At 32.9% G+C, this 20,679-nt stretch overlaps 1 protein-coding gene across 1 annotated transcript in view; it reads left to right on the forward strand.

The window, feature by feature from the left end:
- The first annotated feature begins 660 nt into the window (after positions 1–660).
- Positions 661–20,679, forward strand: part of LOC118185913 (DDB1- and CUL4-associated factor 13) — a 60,924-nt gene continuing 40,905 nt past the window's right edge. Inside the window, exons 1-3 of the mRNA XM_035355880.2 lie at positions 661–721; positions 3,978–4,064; positions 10,539–10,738. Coding sequence (XP_035211771.1) covers positions 3,995–4,064; positions 10,539–10,738 — 270 coding nt within the window. The 5' untranslated portion in view covers positions 661–721; positions 3,978–3,994. The remainder of the gene's footprint in view (positions 722–3,977; positions 4,065–10,538; positions 10,739–20,679) is intronic.

Consider the following 20,679-nt stretch of genomic DNA (forward strand, 5'->3'; position numbering starts at 1 on the left):
TAAATAATATTTTTAATTATCGATGTATTGTTTTTTAAAAGATTTACAAGTCTGCTTGCGTTCTGTTGTGTTAAATATATTCACTTCATATTAAATCTGAAGTTTAAACAGATAAACGTTGATTTATAAAGGTAAATAATCTATTTGCCCTCTATGAGCAAACCAAAAAAAAAAAAAAAAACTACCTAATATTTTCCTGAAAGTAACCGCAGAAACTAAGGCAATCCACCTTCGCAATTTTCTGAACTTCCAAATGTAAGCGAACATATAGCCCACTGCCGTTGGCGTTCTTCAGAAACCATTTTAACTTCCCTACTCCCCGATGAAAATAATAGAATCGCCTCTCTCATAGGCTGCCGTTTTGGGATGTAAACGCTAGTCTGTGATAGCAAAATTTGACGGAGATGCTACGAGATAGCTGCCCAGGTTTCGATTTGTTTGGCAAGAGCCCTTGAGCACCATAAGACATTTTTTTTTTTCATTCTTTAATATTTTATGCTTACGCCTCTTCCATGATTGGTGCATATACTGAAAAAATTAAGAATAAAGGTACTACATAAATACGTAGATATATGCATGCATAATTATTTAATTGGCTTTACCAATAACGTTTTTTTTTTTTTTTTTTTTTTTTTTTTTTTCCATTTCAGTCTCTAAACATTTGCACTGGCAACGCTTTTCATTGTATATGTTTGTCTACAAACGTGCGGATGTAGAATAGGTAGTTTATTATGGTTTAATTTTATTACTGTTATCATTAGAAATCTGTGTATATAGTTTAAACTAATGATTTTGTTGCTATGATAAACTCGAATATGTAGTATTAAATTTCAAAAACTCGTAAAGAATTGTAATATAAGGATATATTATTTTGGGGGACGCGTAACACCTAGTTAACTAGCTGAAAAGGCATTATGAAACTAAGCGTATGAATCTTATAATTGTTTACTATAAAAATTAATTATATTAATTGCAATGGAAAGGAAGCATGTCAATTCAAAATTAAATTGACACAAGATTTTTTGGCTAAATTACAGAATCGCCCACTTATTTGTTTGGCGTAAGAAGAATTGGATTTTTGTCAATTTTCTTTAACTTTTGAAGTGAAAATAGGTCGATGTGTACATGGATGAAGTCAAGGGAGTGCACAATGCCATTTTTGTGCAGTTCTGGGATGCTTATTTAAGTGAAAATAGGTCGATGTGTACACGGATACCGAGTATGTGCAATTCTTAAAAACGCGCTAACCAGTGGGCGATTCTGCACTTTCTCCGATTTTTTTAAAAATATTATTTTGAAAGAAAACTGGGGTTTTCATCCGCAGAGAACCCGTTGGCGCCGTTGCATTTTTACTCGCCAAGCTCGCGGTTCATCGACGATGAGCCGAGCTGTAAACGTGATTTTTAGTGCATGTAAATTCAAGTTAGCTGACAAAACAATATATTAAGCATATGGTAGTAAAAATTCACAGATAATCAGCTTGTAGATGTAAAACTAACCGATTAAACATGATATACGAAAATAAATTTGTATTAAATTCAAGTTAGCACAGAAAACAATATATTAAACATAAGACAATATATAAGCATTTATAACAGAAATAAAAAATATAAATTAGTATTAATGTACTGAAATTACCCGGTTAAACGTGATAAACGAAAAAAATTTGTCTTAAATTCCAGTTAACACAGAAAACAATATATTTCTTACACCAGCAGTGGTTTGCTAATTTTGATGACCATGGTGATGCATCAAACTATTCTGTCATCTTAGATAATTAATCATATTTTTTATTTCAATTTAATCATCTACTTATATCACACCTGCCATCCTCTGAAAGGTTATTGTTAAGCATTAACAATATATTATCTTGTTAAAATTTTACGCCATAAAAATTGATTTATTCTCATAATTTTAGATGACAATAACCAGTAATAAAAATAAAAGCATTACTTAATTATTTAAAATGCACATGCATATTTTTGCGGCCTACGAAAACAAATTATTTTAGGGGTTGGAAACCTCATAGTTCTGCATGCTTACAGCTGTTAATAATTAAGAACACAACGTGAACAGCCGTGTTACAAATTAGCATTCACCCCTCCCGCCTTATTTTCTTCCTTTCATCCCGAACTGAGAACTGGCATCTATCTACGAAAATATTTCTATCTATTCGTCGTTAAAAAATTCAGAAAAAATAATATAAATCTGCAAATGCGAACAACGGCAGTGATAATTCAACTAAGTGAACGCAAGAGGAATGGTTGCGAACTTCGAGAAAGCGAATAGGATAAATCTGCTGGATTACCAGGTTTGAACTATTATCGCCGAAGTTGGCGATGTTTACATTTATTGGGTTCTCTGCGGAAGTGCTTCCGTAAACTGTGTGTTTCAGGGATAAGCTTTAGATTCATGTCTTCAAGAAGCCTAAAAAAAATCTGAAAAGTGGTAGTAAATTGTAATTAAAACACTACAAGCCACCTTATTTTGATTGTCACCCATAAACGTTCAAGCATAAGTTTTTGGAACACCGTCTTATCTAATTTATCCTGTTAAGGATTTTCAGTTGCGCAGTTAGATATGAAAAATAAAAATTAAATAATTTTTGAATTGAAAATATAATCTAATACCTTTATTATTAATTTGAAAATTATGTGAGCAGTTAATAAAATTGCTATTTTCTACATCATTGATACTAATAACAAGGATAAAAATATATTTACGAGTACCCCTTGGCAAAAATTCACGAATTTTGGCGGTACATGGATACCTAGTTTGTGCAATTCTTTGACTTGTTATTTTGGCTTGGCCAAAAATTGCTGCTACACAAAGCCAAAATAACAAGATAAAGAATTGCATAAACTCAGTACCCATGTAACATCGACCTTTTTTTACCTGAAAAGTCAAAGGAACACCCAGTTCTAGGTAAAAGCATATTTACGAAATAGTCAACTACTCAGGTTACCATAAATGAAACAGCAACTTGGTGATAAATGAAACAACAATTTTGCGATAATACAAGGGGTACCCATCAGTCTATTCTAACCTACCATTTGTATTTATAAATTGTTTTACAGGATAAATATCAAACTAAAATTTAAAATATGTATGATATGAAATAAATAACTTTCTCCAATTCGAAATTGCCATTGTTTTTTTTCAGAAAATATACCAAACTTCACCTAGGTCATTGCAATAATGCCAAAGTACCTGTATTTCTTTCTTAAAAGGAATAAATTAAATTTCAAAGCATTAATTTGTCTGGATAAATCATCTAAACGAGCTGCCAAGCGTAAAGTCGCTGAACACTGGTAGTTTAGTCCGAGGTACGAATCTGGCGAACGGGCTGGCTGCATGGGCGTTTTTGTGGTTTTATTCCATGTGTAATGTGTATACGAGCCAGTTCCCCATAGAAAGTCCTCCATGAAGGCATCCTTTTCCTTAGGCAGATAGCCCTAGTGTGCTTTGCCATAATTAAATAAACGAGCCATCAATTGATCCACTGGCTCGTGAACTCGCACAACTCTGACTGGGTAGCGATCTCTACCCTACTACAATCATGTTTTCTCTCTCCTCCTTGAAAAATGGAGATCTGCAAAGGGTATTTAGTTCTAATTTTCACACTAACCAAGATTAATTTTAAAAATTTTGCTTTTATATTATTATTCTAAAGTTTCAATTTTCCATCAACCTTTTTTTAGGATCTAAGTCTATATTGAATAAAAACTCTTTTACAAAATTTTTTGTATTTAAACTCTAAAATTTATGTAGCTTTGAAATAAAGAATATAACATATGCAGTTTTTGAATCTATTTTCATTAAAAAAAATTATGAGGTGAGAGTGTTAATGTCAAATGTCATAATTTTCTGAAGATTTTTTTTAACTTTATAAAGTAATTTATTAATTTTTTCCTTGTTTAAATATTTTCTTTAAATTAATACATTTTATGTTACTGAGATGATCAAAATATTTTTAGGAAGAATACAGTACAAAATGAAAGTCAAGGTTCTGTCAAGAAATCCAGACAATTATTTGAGGGAAACAAAACATGACATTCATAGAAGTAAGTTCTTTGATTTCAAATAATAATTTAGAAGTGTTTTTTTTTTAATGAACAATGAATATCTTAAATCATTAAATGTAAGTTACTTTACTTTATCCATTATTTCACTTAATAGCATCCACTGTGTTTAAAAATCTAAATATCAGTCATTTAGACTTTTGTTATTTCTTATGGAATTTCTTTTTTTCACTTAAAAAAGTGCTTCTTTTTATTATTATTAATGAATGGAACTCTACATCTGAGTAGTAATGGTAGCCAAATAAACATTCCTTGCTGATCCACAAAGCTGCCTATACCCATTACCGATTTTTGTGATGGTGCAGGTTATCAGAAAGTACTATAAGTTTAACACAAAGCTGTGTTTGTTCATAATGTATAAATAAAGTTACTGCATCAATAATTTTACTTGTACTTTTAAACTCGCCAGTATTTATGCAAAGGGATGATTTGTCAAAAGTATATTTTAGGGTACCCCTTGACGATTTTGGGCGGTACATGAATACCGAGTTTGTGCAATTCTTTGACTTATTATTTTGGCTTGCATAACGGCAAATCAGTGCTACACACCAAAGCCAAAATCGCAAGACAAAGAATTGCACAAACTTGGTATCCATGTACATATCGACCCTTTTTTCACTTAAAAAAAAAAATCCCGGAATTGCACAAAAAGGGCATTGCGCACTCTCTTGACTTTATCCATGTACACGTCGACCTATTTTCTCTTAAAAAATCCAAGAATTGCACAAACTTGCATAGTGCATTCCCTTCACTTTATTCATGTACACATCGATATGTTTTCACTTAAAAAGTCAAAGGAGCACCTAATTCTACAATACAAGCAAACAAAAAATACATAATCTCAATAAACTATATATTAAACCAAATAATAAAATAACATAAAAAAGGAAAAACATGCTATACATTTAAGCAATAGAAAAAGCAAATATCCACTTACCCTATTTAGAAGTTCCTTTGTCTTTAGTCTGTGGCATACAAAATTCCTTAACAGCATCCAAAAACTTCCTAAAATTATCTGAACTCGAATCCATATATCGGCGTCGCCACATCTGAACCTTTCTTCCTACAAACCCATTCAAATCCGTCTAAACAGTTTTTACGTTTGACTAGACGAATATCCTTCCTACATACAAATTTATAATGGCTACTAAGTAAACCTTCATTTACACTCCAGTCAATTAATGCTGTTTTCCCCTTTCGTTCCAAATCGTACAGAAATTTCAAATTAATCTTACTACATTCGGCTATTCTACCGTCTAAAGAATCAAACCAATAAACACCACAAAAACGCTTACAAAACATCCCATGATTCAAAATTTCCCAGAATCATGCACCCGATTATGTCACAATAAGGTTTCCATAACATTAAACTACTCGGCTACCATAAATGAAGCAACTTGGCGATAAATGAAACAATAAGTTTGCCATAATCTAAGGGGTACCTTAAAGTCTACTCTAACCCATGATTTTTCCATTTTGTCATAAATTTAAGGTAATTAACCCCTTAACTGATTTTTTTTTTTTTTTTTGCCTGAAATGTTCTTCCAAAAAGCTCTTATGTATATATACATACATCTGTGAAATATTGAATTAAAGAACTGAATTTCATTGAAATCGAAATAAATTTGCTAATACTCGCACAGTAGTTGCAAAGTAAGGTAATAATAATTTATTTACTAAATATTGATTACAATATCTCCTAATATAAATTTAGTAGGTTATCTAAATGAAGTAACCCAGATGTATGAAAATTTAATATCGAAAATTAATAAACCAAGTAATTATTGTTATTATCAGAAATTAGTAGACTTTGCAAGGGGAACAAACCAACTCCCGTTCAGTTAACAATAATTAATTAATGTGAAGGTGTTTCATCTTTTACTCAAGTTATAATGATGATGCCAAAGTTGCAGTTTTAGTTAAGGCCAAAATTGTTGTTGAGTTTTAATTCAAAAAATGAGATTAAAGAGATGAAATAAGATGAAGTAGTTCCATGAAGTTAATGGATTTATAGAAATTTCGAGATATATTAGTCAAATTAAATAGAATACTACAGTCAAAAGTCGTTAATCCGGATTCCTCGGGACTTCGGCGATTCCGGATTATAGATCATCAGTTTAAATCTGGTAAGATGGCATGCAGAAATTACAAAATTAAAAATATGAAACCGTAATTTATGAAATAAAGAACAATTATGATCAAAAGCTATCAAAATTTACAAAAAGAAAAAGCTTAATATTTATTTGTTTACTTTATTAAACATTTCCTTCAATGTAAGTTGCTTCGTTTCATGTCATAATACTTTCTCTTTAATTCTATTAAACAGACATAATTTCTTGTTTAGTTACAAAGTTCCGCTGTTCAAGTCCTATAATTGCTGTGTTGAGAATACCGACTAATTTGTCAATCGAAATGTTTTCGTTTTCAATAACCTCTGGGTCACTTTCTTCACTATCGGAAGCGAATTATAATGACGAGGAACTTGATTTAAATCATATCAAAGACGGAGTACATCGAGATGAAATACTACACTTAGTACGGAATTATAAACCAAATAAAATAAAAACGTCTGCCCTGAAGATAAGGATAGTGCTGACAGATTAACTTCCAATCCCCCGCGTGAAATTGATAAACAGATTTCAGATTTCAAAATGTACTTTCGCTTTGTAGATACAAATTGCATATTAGTAAATATATATCGGAAATTCTATTTGACATAATCTTTCTAATCTATCATAATCTAATAATGACGTTTCTGCCCCCCCCCCCCCCTCTGCCGCAGAGCAGCGTGAAATTGATAAACAGATTTCGGATTTCAAAACATACTTTCGCTTTGTAGTAAATATATATCGGAAATTCTATTTGACATAATCGAAAGTTCAAGCTTACTTTTATAAAATTGCTCTAACAGTCTGCAAAAAATAATAAGCCAGATCCAATTCGAAGATTAAGGAACAACGCAATCTGCAACATTAACTGAATTAGATAACTTTAGCTTAGTGTATAACTCCGTTACACATTAAACGCGCATGCGCACAAACATATTCGCAGCCGTAAGGGTCTTACGCGCTCTCGTAAACGCCTGTGCGCATGCGTAAACGCGACGCATGCGCAGAAAGTTTGTAGCTTTGAGGTCCGGATTATAGATCATTCCGGATTATGGGTGTCCGAATTAACGACTTTTGACTGTATAAAGAATTCATTTTAATGTAGCATTTATGTTGTTAATGAATTTTTAGAAGTTTTGAGTTAAATTTTCATAAATACAATAAATAGAAGTTAATCTTTGCTATATTTATGAAATAGAACTCAAAGTAATCATAATAGGCATGAGCGACGCAATAAACAATGTAATCTTTGGAAAATTAATGAAATATGAGTTGAAAAATTGAAAGATAAAAAAGGTACAAGAAAATGTACAAAGCTAAATGTGCATAATATATAATAAGGCCAGAAAATGAATTAATTAACTTCTTTCTAACGGGATGACACTGATGTGTGCGTGTCTGTTTTCTTACTCAGAGTAAGTGTGGAAGGCTATGCTGTCAGATGCAGGGAGTGGCAGTGGGGATCCTTTGAATTATTACTGTAGGTAAACCTTTGAGAAGCTATTTTTGGTATGTGGAAGGGAAGTGGCATCGTAGCTCTTTTGTGAGTGTAAATGCATCTTTTAAAATTTTGATATTATACTAACTAGTGAATGGAAATTTAATTTGGCGTAATGAGGAAGAAAAGAAGAAAGAGGAATTTTCACTTTTAGCAAGCTATTTAGCAGACTAAGAGTATGAAATAGGCTCATTTTTTTTTTTTTTTAGTAACAGGAAAAAGGAAAGAAAAAGCCAGAAAACAATGATCTTTTACATTATATACAATTATTTTTGTAATTACACTATGTACGAATCCTCCAACTGATAGTCATCCAACTTATACCGCCTTTTCAGGTTTAGGAACAAATTTTCATATCCCTATCAGTTAAATGATTTAGAGAGAGAGTATTTAATGCCTGCTCTTTAAAGAAAAGGATTAATAATGTGATTAGGTGCTAGATTATTCTTGAGAATTGTAATAAATCATAATTCCGTATTGTAGATCTATTTTTGTTAGTATTGAAATTGAAGTCTCTTATTTTGTCAAACGCTAGAATTTTTTTATAGTTAATTTTTTGAAGATCAAGATAGTTGATGATATTTTGCGAATGATTGGTTTTATTAAGAGTAAGGCATTTTGGATAAATCTCTGAGTTTTCAATCTTATTAAAATTCTTAAATTTAATAAGGTCATCTATATACCTGTAAGTGTGCATGTAGTAATCATGTAACTAAACTCCATACTTTACAGAATATGAAAATGAGAGATTTGTTTCAAAGATTTTCATACTTAGTATTTCATATATCTCAAAGATTTTCATAATTAATGTTTCTAAACCATTTTTCATTTTACAGTGATGAATCATAAGTACCAAAAAAATATGAGCAGTGAAGACAGGTTTACGGAATTCTTCAAAAAGAATCTTATAATTAAAATTTCACTCTTTTCAATGCTGCATTTTTTTAAAAGTCTTTTTTTTTAGCCCAGAAGGGCTTTTAGTCTTGAAACGGCATTTTGTGTTTAATCATTTGTTAAATTGTTGCTACCAAATGTTATCAATCTATATTATATTTAAAGAAATTAAATAATGAAGATTTGCATGAATGTATGTATGTATGTTTCTTGCATTGTGAAAAAACAATGGTACCTAGATCCATCAAATTTTGAATAATGTTGTCCTCTATCCAAATATGGGCACCTGGAAGCCTGAATTTGGAATTTGTTTTGTTATCTATTTCACATTTTGTAAAACTTTAATGAATTTTTGATGAAAAAACTCAACAGTTTCAAAGCAAACAATGGCGACACTGTATGGAATAAAGCATTTTTATCTGCAGCACACAAGACTTTCTATCAGAAATTCTTAAAGGTATGGTCTTTTAAGCCCAAAATCTCTTGGAATGTATATGTGTGTTTAAATGGAAAAAACACCCTTTTGGTTCAGTAAGCTTTCAGTATTTTTAATTATTTATTTTTTAGCGTGTGATACAATTTGAAGCATGGTGTAATGCAAATTCCTAAGTTGCACTCCTTACAGAAATATTGAGTCTCCATTTGGCTTCTCTTTCCATTCTTATTTCTTTTGGAACAATTTCTTATCTGTGAGGATAATAATTTCTATAAAAAAGTGCCTTTGTGTTAGTCTTATCGGATAAGTCTCAGAGCCTGGACATCTGAATCTGAAATTTATTCCAGAATATTTCTCAGTATTACTGTCAACAAGATCATGTCTGAACTCTCTAATTGTATGTTCTCCCCTCATTCCTTATGGTAAACAACATGTAAGCTCCATATAGCAATATAAAAAATGTGAAACAAAATATTTGTGTGATATTCCCTCCCTTTTTTTGTTAAGGCCCACCAGTGGCCGAGCGGTAACGTCGCTGAACACTGGTAGTTCGGTCCGAGGTTCGAATCCCACGAACGGGCTGGCTGCATGGGCGTTTTCGTGGTTTTCCCCATGTGTAATGTGTATACGAGCCAGTTTCCCTTAGAAAGTCCTCCACGAAGGCATCCCTCCCTTAAGGCAGATAGCCCTCGAGTGCTTTGCCGTAATCTAATAAACCAAACCAACCCTTTTTTTGTTAATTTCAAAATTTTTCAAATTTTTATCCCTGCAGTCTACTTTTTTCTATAATCCATTATGATTTTTGGTATTTCTTTAGTTTCAGAGCAGACTAGAATTTGTTCCATTCCAGTATTGTAAATTGGGGACAGTAATGAAATATTTTTCTTTATCTGTCCATTTTATCACAGAACTTCTACCCTCAGAAATGCTATGATTTTCCTACTGCACAAGTGCTCTGAATAGTCCAGATAAATATTTCTGAATCTGTATCAGAATTCAGTTCATCATCAAGCAATAAATTATTTTCATTCTCATATTCATCCATATTTCATTAAAAAAAATAGGATTCACAATACCTGTATAGCAAAATTTTCTGATTCCGAAGGAAATATCGAGGAGAACCTTTTCTGTGAATGGACACATTGCACCAAACTAAATATCTCTACAAGTATTAAAAATACGGGCAAATCAGGAAAATGAAAAGGAGAAAATATCGATTCCTATACACTGAATGGGCAAATTAGGTCAACTTTGAATTGTCTGTACAGAATGCAGACAAATCACAAACATGAGTCAAACAATTTCATTTTTGTTTGATAAGCTTACTAAGTTGCTGACTTTTATTATATTGCTAGTGTTGGTAATTGTGTCTATATTTGATGATTTATTTTTAACCCATCTAATAGACAAGTACCATTTTTAATTATGCAAGTTTTATATTATCTTTGCTTATTTTTAATCTTGATATATTTATAGAGTAATTATTTCTAATAAAAACATTATCTGCTTTATGATTTCAGTTCAGAGAAACTATGACCCTGCTCTTCATCCATTTGAAGTTGCTAGAGAGTATACAAGGGCCTTAAATGCAGTGAAACTGGAACGTGTATTTGCTAAGCCATTTATGTTCTCTCTGAATGGGCATACAGATGGCATTCAGTGCATGTTTAAACATCCTAAATCTTTGTCTCTTGTATTCTCTGGATCATATGACGGCGAGGTAAACATTATATATAAAGTTTATTAATTACAGAAGACACCACTTAATTGTGATCACATTTGTCCACTGCTATTTTGATAACATTAAACAATGAAATCAGTATTATTCAAAATAGCAATGGCAAACTAATTTAATATAAATATAGCTAGAAACTTATATATAATTTTACCGCATAATAATTAAGAATATAATTTTGCAGCATTTTAATTAGGAAGAAAATATTTAACAGTGGAATGTCTGCAGGTATTAGTCAAAAGTTAATTTATTAACTGTTCATAATATTTCTGCCAATTATTTGACTGTTTCTCTTTTTGTAATCTTAATACTACTTGTAGGAAATCCCTCATATCAGTATTTGAGGAAATTTACCGATTTCATCATAAACATCATTGCAAAGTATTTCATATGTGTTGAACATTTAAAACGCTGTGGTTCGAAAAACAAACATTTATTACAGAGCAAAAAGAAGAAATACACACACAGCGAAAAGGTTCAGTTCAGTTTTTTATGGTCTGTGGCATCATAGCTGATCCACCGCTTTAATTGCCCAGATGATAATTTGCCCTCAGGCGATGGTAGAATAAGAGATAAGGCAATTATACACTCCGCCAAAAGGGGAATCCAAAACAAGTACTGAAAGTACGTAAAGTGAAGGAAAAGATGGGAAAATCAAACATCTGGCTTCGCCATTCGAGCAGTGATTTCTTCACAAATAAGTCAAATCTTCATACGTTGAAAACAACTCGGTAAAGAACTGAGAAATGAAAATACAGAAAATTAATAAAAGTTCATAAAGTCCATAAAGAGCAAAGAAGCAGATTTTAGTTATCTTCTTCAACTATTTTCATAATCATAAGATACTGCTTTGAATCCAAACACAAAACGGCCGTGGATCTTGCGGCACGAATTTTCTCTATACAGTCAATAAATCCTTTGAGGAAGTTATTAATACTTCAATCTTGAATCCAGTTAAATGCTTCATTAATATCTTCAGGTGATGCTTGAATATTTTTCTTGGGTTTTTCTTAGTAGATGGTCTCTGCGTTCTTCAACAGAAACTTTAATAGGCAATTTCGGAAAGTCTTTATCTTTAGGAGTGAATTCTGCTTGTTTCTGGGGAAGTTTCTTAGCATTTTTCCATTCAAATTTCTTTTTATAGTAAAAACATCCATGATAATTACTGACGTGATTTTCATGGCAATAGATACAGGTCGGCTTTTCTTCTTATTTCAAAGTACATGCATTGCTTCTGTGAAATTTTCCACATTTACAACACCTTGCTTGGTTAGTGCAAAGGTGTTGGGAGTGGCCCCACTCCTGGCACCTAAAGCACTGTATCGGTCTCTTTTTGGGATTATAGTTTTCTATTATCACGTTAAAGCTGAACATATTGTTAAAGTGGTGGATAGCATATCCTGATTTGTTTTTCTTGAGTTCTAAGAGAAAAATCGGCAGCTTTTCAAAATCTTTTCTTCTTCCTCGTTTAAATTGTTTAGCCTTAAGAATAGGAAATTTTCTTTGTTCTAAATCATTGAAGATTGCTTCTTCTTTTACTGTGTTAGGAAGATCCTTAAGTATGACTCTTCATGGTTTTTCGCTTGTCAGTAAATAGGTGTAAAAAGGAATGCTTCTGTCATTCGGTAGTTTCGTCATATTTCAGTGATCTTTGATAGTTTTAACATTGACATGTATTGCAGAAGATTTTAAATTAGCTTAAAATTCTTCATTACATATTTTTCTGAAGGGTTCATCTACTTAATGTCCAATCAATTCTGTTTTGCTGAAAAACGATGGGCGGGGGCGTTTCTTCTGTGCTGGCTCTGCCTTCTTCAGCGTTTTCGCCGTTTTTTACAGGATCAAATCTATTTTCATTTTTTCTTCTGTTTCAATGATTTTAGCAGTTTTTCTGGGAATCTGCCACTCTCCTTCTTTGATTTCTTGAGTAATTTCAGCATCATATTTGTTTTCCTGCGTTTACAAATGACTTGCATTGATAAAGCTTTGAGTGAATTTCCTGATGAACTGTTTGGCGTCCTCTGCATGCTCTGATGAACTTGGTTCAAATATCTGTCTGAAAAGTTGCATATCCGAAAATGCTTCTTTAACACATTTGTAGATAGCTTCATAACCGAAGATTTTAATTTGCTCCTTAACTTCTGTTTTGAAGGTAACTAATCTCGGTACTTTACAATCATTTGCTGCTCTATCATCCTTGTCCATCTGTTTGCTTGTTCTTTTCTTCTTCCTTACAATTCGGTTTTCCAATGAGCGTAGAAAATGTTCTTTTCGCAAAGGGAAAGTCTTCGTAGAAATATTCGATCTGCCTGAATCAGATATTTCGCTACGCTCATCATCATCTGTTTGCATAGTCCTATAAAAGGACATTTTTGGTTACCCGAAGGTAAACTGCAGAGTGAGATTAATCAGTACGACAAAATGCTGAAACCAAAGTGCGACTGACATGCTCGATGTCCCAGCTCAGAATGCCCACAGCGAAAAGATTTATAGTTATATATATAACTTTACCGCAGATCATAGTTTAACAAATCACAAACAAGAAGCAGAAAACAACCAATTGAAAATAACATAAATATAAACAAATAAAATAGGATTAAGTTTCAAACTGCATTGGACATGACAGAAAGCTATAATTCCTTTTAACCATTAAAAATGTGATTACAAATATCTCAACAGTATGTGCACTTGGATTTGTTTCAGAAAGCAACTGACAAATTCTAACTTTGTTAAACTGGTTAGTCCAGGAGGTCTTTGTAAAATGTGGAAGAGAGGTTCCTGTATTCATGCTTGACTTAGTCAAACTGAAGGAGAATGTGGCGACACGGCCTTTCTGTGGCAACCCTAAAGAATTCGTCTGTCACGAGGATCATGTGCCCAGATGCATCATTACATCTGCTTTTCTGTTTGATAGTTAGTTGCATTTAAGATTTTGTGGAATTAGAAATGGCGTGAAAATAAATGTTGGTGTTTTTAAAGTGTCGGCTCTGATTTTCGAACCTATGATTTACTTGTTAAGCAACAAATTTGGCGAGCCAGCCAGGATGAATGTCACAGGGTGACATTATCGATTTCGACACTTGATAATTTACGAAAATAAGAGAAGTTCCTAGGTGCAAACATGGAGGACTCGGAAATACTAAAACAGAAGCGGAAAGCAATTAGGAGTGCATTTACGAAAACAGCTAATAAGTTGGATGAACTGATACGATCAGATTCTCCGGATTTGGATGATTTAGAAATTTATTTAGATCAAATTTCAGAGAAGTATAAAACTTTACGAAATACGGATGACTCTTTTTTGGAACTTCTACAGAAAAAGGTTGTACTCAAGAAGAATACGAAAGAGAATTTAGTGCAGCTCAAGAATATTACGATAAATTATCTACGTTGAAAGTAAAAGCCAACAGGAAAAAGGATAAGTGTTCACAGCCTTCTACTGGTTCAACGAATAGCGGTTCTTCATCAGAAATAGTTACGGCCGCAAAACAGAAACTGCTGGAGATCGAACTGGTGAAGTTCGATGGAGACTCCCGAAAGTGGTTGACGTTTTGGACAAGGTTTAGTAAAATACATGAAGATACTTGCATCGACAAGAGAGACAAGTTTCATTATCTACTACAATCTACGAAACCTGAGACTGTGCCAAGAGCAATAGTGGAGAGTTTTCCTGCTACGAAAGAAAATTACAAAAAAGCCGTGGAGTATCTCAAAGAACGATTTGGAAATGAAAATGTTTTAATTCAAATTTATGTTAGAGAGCTATTAAAACTGGTAATCAATGACAAACAAAAGATAGACTTATTAACTCTTTATGACAAGTAGCAAACTCAACTATGCACATTGGAAACACTCGGTTTAACTAAAGATAAATTTGCAGTTTTATTTCCTTTAATGGAATCAGCACTTCCTGCTGATTTAATAAAAATTTGGGAAAGACAACGAGGTATGTCTCCTGAAACAACAGGTAAGAGTGATTTGGAATCATTAATTGATTTTCTAAAATGGGAAGTAGAAACTGAATTTAGAGTTAAACTCACCCTTGATGTTTTGGGTTCTGATAAAGTAAGTAATAAGAAAAATAAGTTTTTTGACACAAAACCTGTTGTTCCAACTGCATGTGAACTAATTAATGAAAATAGTAGTAAGTGTAATGAAAATTTTCAAAAGTATAAAATGTCTGATACTTGTATTTTTTGTGAAAAATCCCATTTGTCTGAAAGTTGTAAAGATGCATCTTTAATGAGTTTAGAATGTAAGAAAGATATCATTAAGAAAAAGAATGTTTGTTCTGTATGTCTTAAGAAAAAGCATAGAGCAAATCAGTGCACCGCTAAACATAGGTGTACCTTATGTAAAAATCGACATTTTGTGATTATGTGCCCTGATTTACCTTCTAACAAAACAAAAAGTGTCACAAAGTTAGGGAATGACGAAAACAAAACAGGCATTCTTAATAACTATGTTAAGGTATCAGATGTATATCTTCAAATTTTAATTGTAAGAATTCAGAATGGTTCTAAAGAAATGCTTGTACGAGCAATTTATGATAGGGGTTCTATGAAATCATATTTATGTAATGATGTTGCTCAAAGGTTAAAATGTAAATGTATTGGTGAATCAAAAATTAAGCAATTTCTTTTTGGTGGAGTTGAGACTTCAGAAAATGTACATAAAAACTATGTTATTGAAATAAGCAATATATATAGTAAATATAAGTGTAAATTAGAGGTACTTGGTCAAAACAATATTTGTTCTGAAATTAAGCAACTCCCATCTGGTTCGTGGTTATGCGAACTTAAGTCACATGGTATCAAATTAAGTGATTTAGAAAATGGTACATGTAAGGTAGATAAAGAGATAAAATTACTAATTGGTGCGAATTTAGCTGGTAAGTTGCTAACTGGAAAAATTGTTCCCCTTACGTGCGGCGTCAGCGCGGTGCATACGCAGTTAGGCTGGACTGTTATGGGTAAATTTACTGGCGCTGAGCCAACTACGATAAATAGTGCAACCCTTCTAATTTCTTCTCTGTTAGTGAAGGGTCAATGTATAAGTGATCTCTGGAAGTTAGATGTTTTGGGTATTGGTGAACCTTCCGTAAGTAAAACCAAAACTCAGTTACAGGAGGATACGCAAAAATATTTTGAAAAGACTCTTACGATAAATTCAGAGGGAAGGCACGAAGTAGCATTACTTTGGGTGTCGGATAGCTCGCTTTTACCCGAAAACAAAGTGATAGCAGAAAAATGTCTTGTAAGTGCTAAAAGAAAATTAATGACTACGGGAAATTTTGAAGCTTACGGAGACGTTTTCCAGAAATGGTTAGCACTCGGAATAATTGAAAAAGTACCGGATAAGAATAAATATAAGGGTGTACATTATTTACCTCATAGAGCAGTTGTTAAAGAAAATAGTAGCACGAGTATAAGACCGGTGTTTAATGCAAGTTCTCATTCGCCTGGTTACCCATCATTGAACGATTGTTTATCTACTGGACCAAATTTAATAGAAATTATACCTTCGATTCTTAATCGGTTTCGCAAGAATTACGTTGGTGTCACTTCAGATATAGAAAAAGCGTTCTTGCAAATATCTATAAGGGAAAAAGATCGAGACTTTTTGAGATTTATGTGGTTCAATAGGGATAATCAAGAACAAGTTAAACTGTATCGGCATGGAAGGGTAGTTTTTGGTATTACGTGTAGTCCGTATTTATTGGCCGCTACAATACAATATCATTTTAGTGTAGTTCCCGAAAGCTTAAGTTATACAGCGGAGATTTTGAAAACATCCTTTTACGTAGATAACTGTGTGGCTAGTATGGATTCAGAAATAGAAATGAGAAAGTTTGTAAATGAATCACAAATAATTATGGCTTCGGGTCATTTTAATTTAAGATTCTGGAAATCCAATATAAGAAGTGTTGTGCCAGAGGAAGATTCCTCCACGGAAGGAGATGTGTCTGTTTTGGGCCTTGTACGGCATACAGTTACAGATACCTTATCTTGCAAAATAAGTCAAGATATAAAATTGGATGATCCAGTTACTAAAAGATTAGTTTTAGCAGTAGCTCATCAGGTGTTTGACGTTATAGGGTATACGGCTCCTGTAATGTTGATTCCAAAACTAATTTTACAGGAAACTTGGAATTTAAGGCTTAAATGGGACAATGTCCTTCCCGATGAATTAACCAAAAAGTTTAGGTTTTGGCTTAAAAAGTTGTACTTGCTATCCAGTATCCAAATACCTAGATGGATAGGTCTCAGATCTATTAATGAAGCTGTGAGTATTCATCTCTTTTGTGACAGTAGTAAAAGTGCGTATAGTGCATGCATCTTTTTAAGAGTACAGAACGACGAAAAGGTAAAGGTTAGTTTGGTACACGCAAGATCGAGAGTAGCGCCTTTAAAACCTATTACGATTCCTCGATTAGAACTTCTTGCTTGTAATATTGGTTCTAGGTTATTGTCTTCAGTTATTAATGATATTGGCCTACATGAAGTTCATATTCATTGTTGGACTGACTCCTCGATGGCTTTAAGTTGGAAACGGCGAAATCAACGTTGGGGAGCATTCGTTTTTAATCGTGTGCAGAAAATCAGGTAGTTGACCTCCTCCACTGTATGGCAACATGTCCCTGGTAGTCTCAGTCCTGCTGACCTACTTTCTAGAGGTTGTTATGCAGATCAATTAATAGAACGAAAATGGTGGGAGGGACCTGATTGGTTACGGGAAGTTGAGGCAAATTGGCCTAAATCTAATGATGAACCTCCAGATGAGGATTTGGTTAATTCAGAAATACGTAAGACGGTTATTGTTACGTTGGCAAAGAGTGATAATTGTATTGGATGGTACTATAAGTATTTCTCATCATTTAAGAAAATTGTAAGAATGTTATCATGCATATTCAGATTTTATAATAATGTACGTAAGAATGATAATAACAACCATTCTAAGGATTTGACTGTATCTGAAATAGAAAGGGGAGAAATAGCTTTAATGCTATTAATACAAAAAGAGTCGTTTATTGGTGAAACAGATGATAAGCTAAGATGACTCAGACCATTTGTCGATAGTTAGGGTCTAATAAGAGCTAAGTCTAATGTTGCTTATCGTGACGACTCTAACAGCTTTAAGTTCCCCATCATATTACCTTCTGAACATCCAGTAGTCAAATTATTGATATTAAGTGTACACAAAGATTTGTTTCATGCAGGTACTACATTATTGATGTCGCATTTAGGAGAAAGATACTGGATCTTAAAATCACGTAAAACTGTAAGGAACTGTATAAGAAAATGTGTAATTCATGTCTTTGAGTTATTATGATTTATTTTGTTGTATTATTCCTCAGTATTAATTTTTTTAAGTAATATTATTTAAGTAATTCTCTTTGTTATATAACCATCATTTATATTGATGTAAGTTTTGTGTTTTGAGTGTATAGCCATCCACTCAAAAGGTGGGAGAATTGTGGCGACACACTGCCTTTCTGTGGCAACCCTAAAGAATTTGTCTGTCACGAGGATCATGTGCCCAGATGCATCATTACATCTACGTCTGCTTTTCTGTTTGATAGTTAGTTGCATTTAAGATTTTGTGGAATTAGAAATGGCGTGAAAATAAATGTTGGTGTTTTTAAAGTGTCGGCTCAGATTTTCGAACCTATGATTTACTTGTTAAGCAACAGAGAACATGCCAATGTGAGATTTAAAATAATATTTAAAAAAAAAAGAAAGAAAACTGTTAGTATGATGTAGATTTTTTCAGAAATTCTTTTGCTTAAGAAGATGGATTTGTGTAACCCTTGAAATCGGTATTGTTATTTAAAATCTGTGCAAAATTATTAAGATTGCTTTTTTGTTTAATTCTAAATGGTTGACCTACTTAATCCCTATTTTGACAACATTTTCTCTCATTTGGCAAATTTATAATCTATATTAACCTTATCTGGGAAATTCATTTTTCCTTTGGTAATTTTACTTTAGTTTAAAAAAATATTCATTGTGTTACTTTGGTCATATTAACCAAATAGTTGATCATATTAAACAGTATATTTTCATATACAGTCAGGCAAGACTTAGTGATTTGGCTACAATATCCAAATGATAATATTAACCATGATCACATTAAGTGGCATCTACTGTGTTTTTTCTTTTTATGTTTTGTATATATTGCATGGAAGATTACATATGTTAAAACTGTGAGTAATGATATTTACACTTGTCATCAAAACTAAAAGATACATGTACAGTGGAACCTCGAGATACGAGCACCTCTATATACGAGAAATTTCAGGTACGAGGAAATTATGAACGAAAAATTTGTCTCTAAATACAAGCACTGACCCGAGTTACAAGCATGAGTGTCACGTTTCCCAATATGGGGAATCTCCTTGTCAGATCACTCAGTGTTCTTCAATTTTCGTATTTGTGCACTTGTGAGTTAATTGCTTTTTACATTTAACATTAAAATAATTATTTCATGATGCCTCCCAAGAAGATTGGTGCCTCAGGTAGTGCTGAAAGAAAAAGAAGGAAGCCATGGCCATTGAAATTAAGAAAGAAATCATAGATAAAGATAAGCGTGGTGTAAGAGTGACGTAATTGGCAAAGATTGAGGGTCATTTGCCATCGAATATCTGCACTATTCTGAAGAAGAAGGAAGTAATTAAGAAACTTGATGTGGCCAAAGTTAGTTATTAGAGTTAATGTTATTTCCAAGCACCGTTCAAAACTCCTAGAAGATGTTGAGAAGCTGTTGTTGCTGTGGCAGGGGGCAGTTAAAAGGTGATTTGGCATCGGAAATTATTTGCACTAATGGCTAAGAATCTGTAATTGGACCTTCTCCGAAAAACGCCAGATACGTCAATTGAAAATGAGATGGCAATGAAATTTTGGGGGATTAAGAACGGATTAACTGGATTTTCATTATTATCAGTGGGGAAGTTTGTATCTAGATACGAGAAATTCGCTATACATGCTCAGTGCTGGAACCAATTAAACTTGTATCTTGATGTTCCTTTGCTTAATGAGAGAAATAAAATATAACTGATACGTAATGAGAAATATTTTATAGAAATTTGTACTAAAGCATTAGTTAACATAAATTACAATGTTTAGCAGTTGGTGTTCACAAAATATAGGAATTAAAACCAAATTTTTAGAAACTGGAAACTGAAAGAAAAAGTAACCTGTCATCGAAAATTGTTTTCTTTAATATGATGTATGGTCACCTTACTAAAGAAAGAGGCCGAGCATTGTCATCCATTAGCAAAAACTCTGAGCCAACAGCATCCCTAAACAGTCTAACTTGGAATTCCAATACCTCATTCATACTCTGAGTGGTTACAGAATCTCTTTGAAAGATATGCTGCTCAGTGCAGCCATTTCTAATTCCTCCCCAAACCATAAAACTGCGGTTACAGAAACGGCATAGTTCACGGACAAGAGTAAGCAAGTTGTGTGTTCCTCCCTCTCTCCTGATAAAAACACGTCTAGAGTCACTATCATAATTATGTCTGAAGTCGTTAGTAAATAACATGGCCCCAGTAGCTTTGGCTTCATTGAACATGGTGATGGCATGAGTTTAAATGGGCCTTATCAAGTGATCCAATTCTTAAAAATGGCTTCAAACTCTTGATATGACACTTTGAAGGATATTCAAACTTGAGGTGACCTCCATTTGTGTTTGACCTTCCTCGATTCTACCAATTATTTACAAGTTTTGACCTTCACTTAAATGATGCCTTTGAGCCATAGCTATTGAATACTGATCACTCTCAGAAATCACATTCACTTTAAAATGGAATTCCAAAATGCGTTCATTGCGTACCACATTGTCAATCACCAAATTTGCGTATTTCTGGCGCTAACGAATGCACAGAAGTGGGTTTTTGTGTTCATTTGTATTTAATTAACATA

The sequence above is a fragment of the Stegodyphus dumicola genome, chromosome 6 (genome assembly GCF_044657685.1).
Source record: "Stegodyphus dumicola isolate Sdum_Otavi_A_Nest chromosome 6, ASM4465768v1".
In the NCBI taxonomy this organism is placed as follows: Eukaryota; Metazoa; Arthropoda; class Arachnida; order Araneae; family Eresidae; genus Stegodyphus; species Stegodyphus dumicola.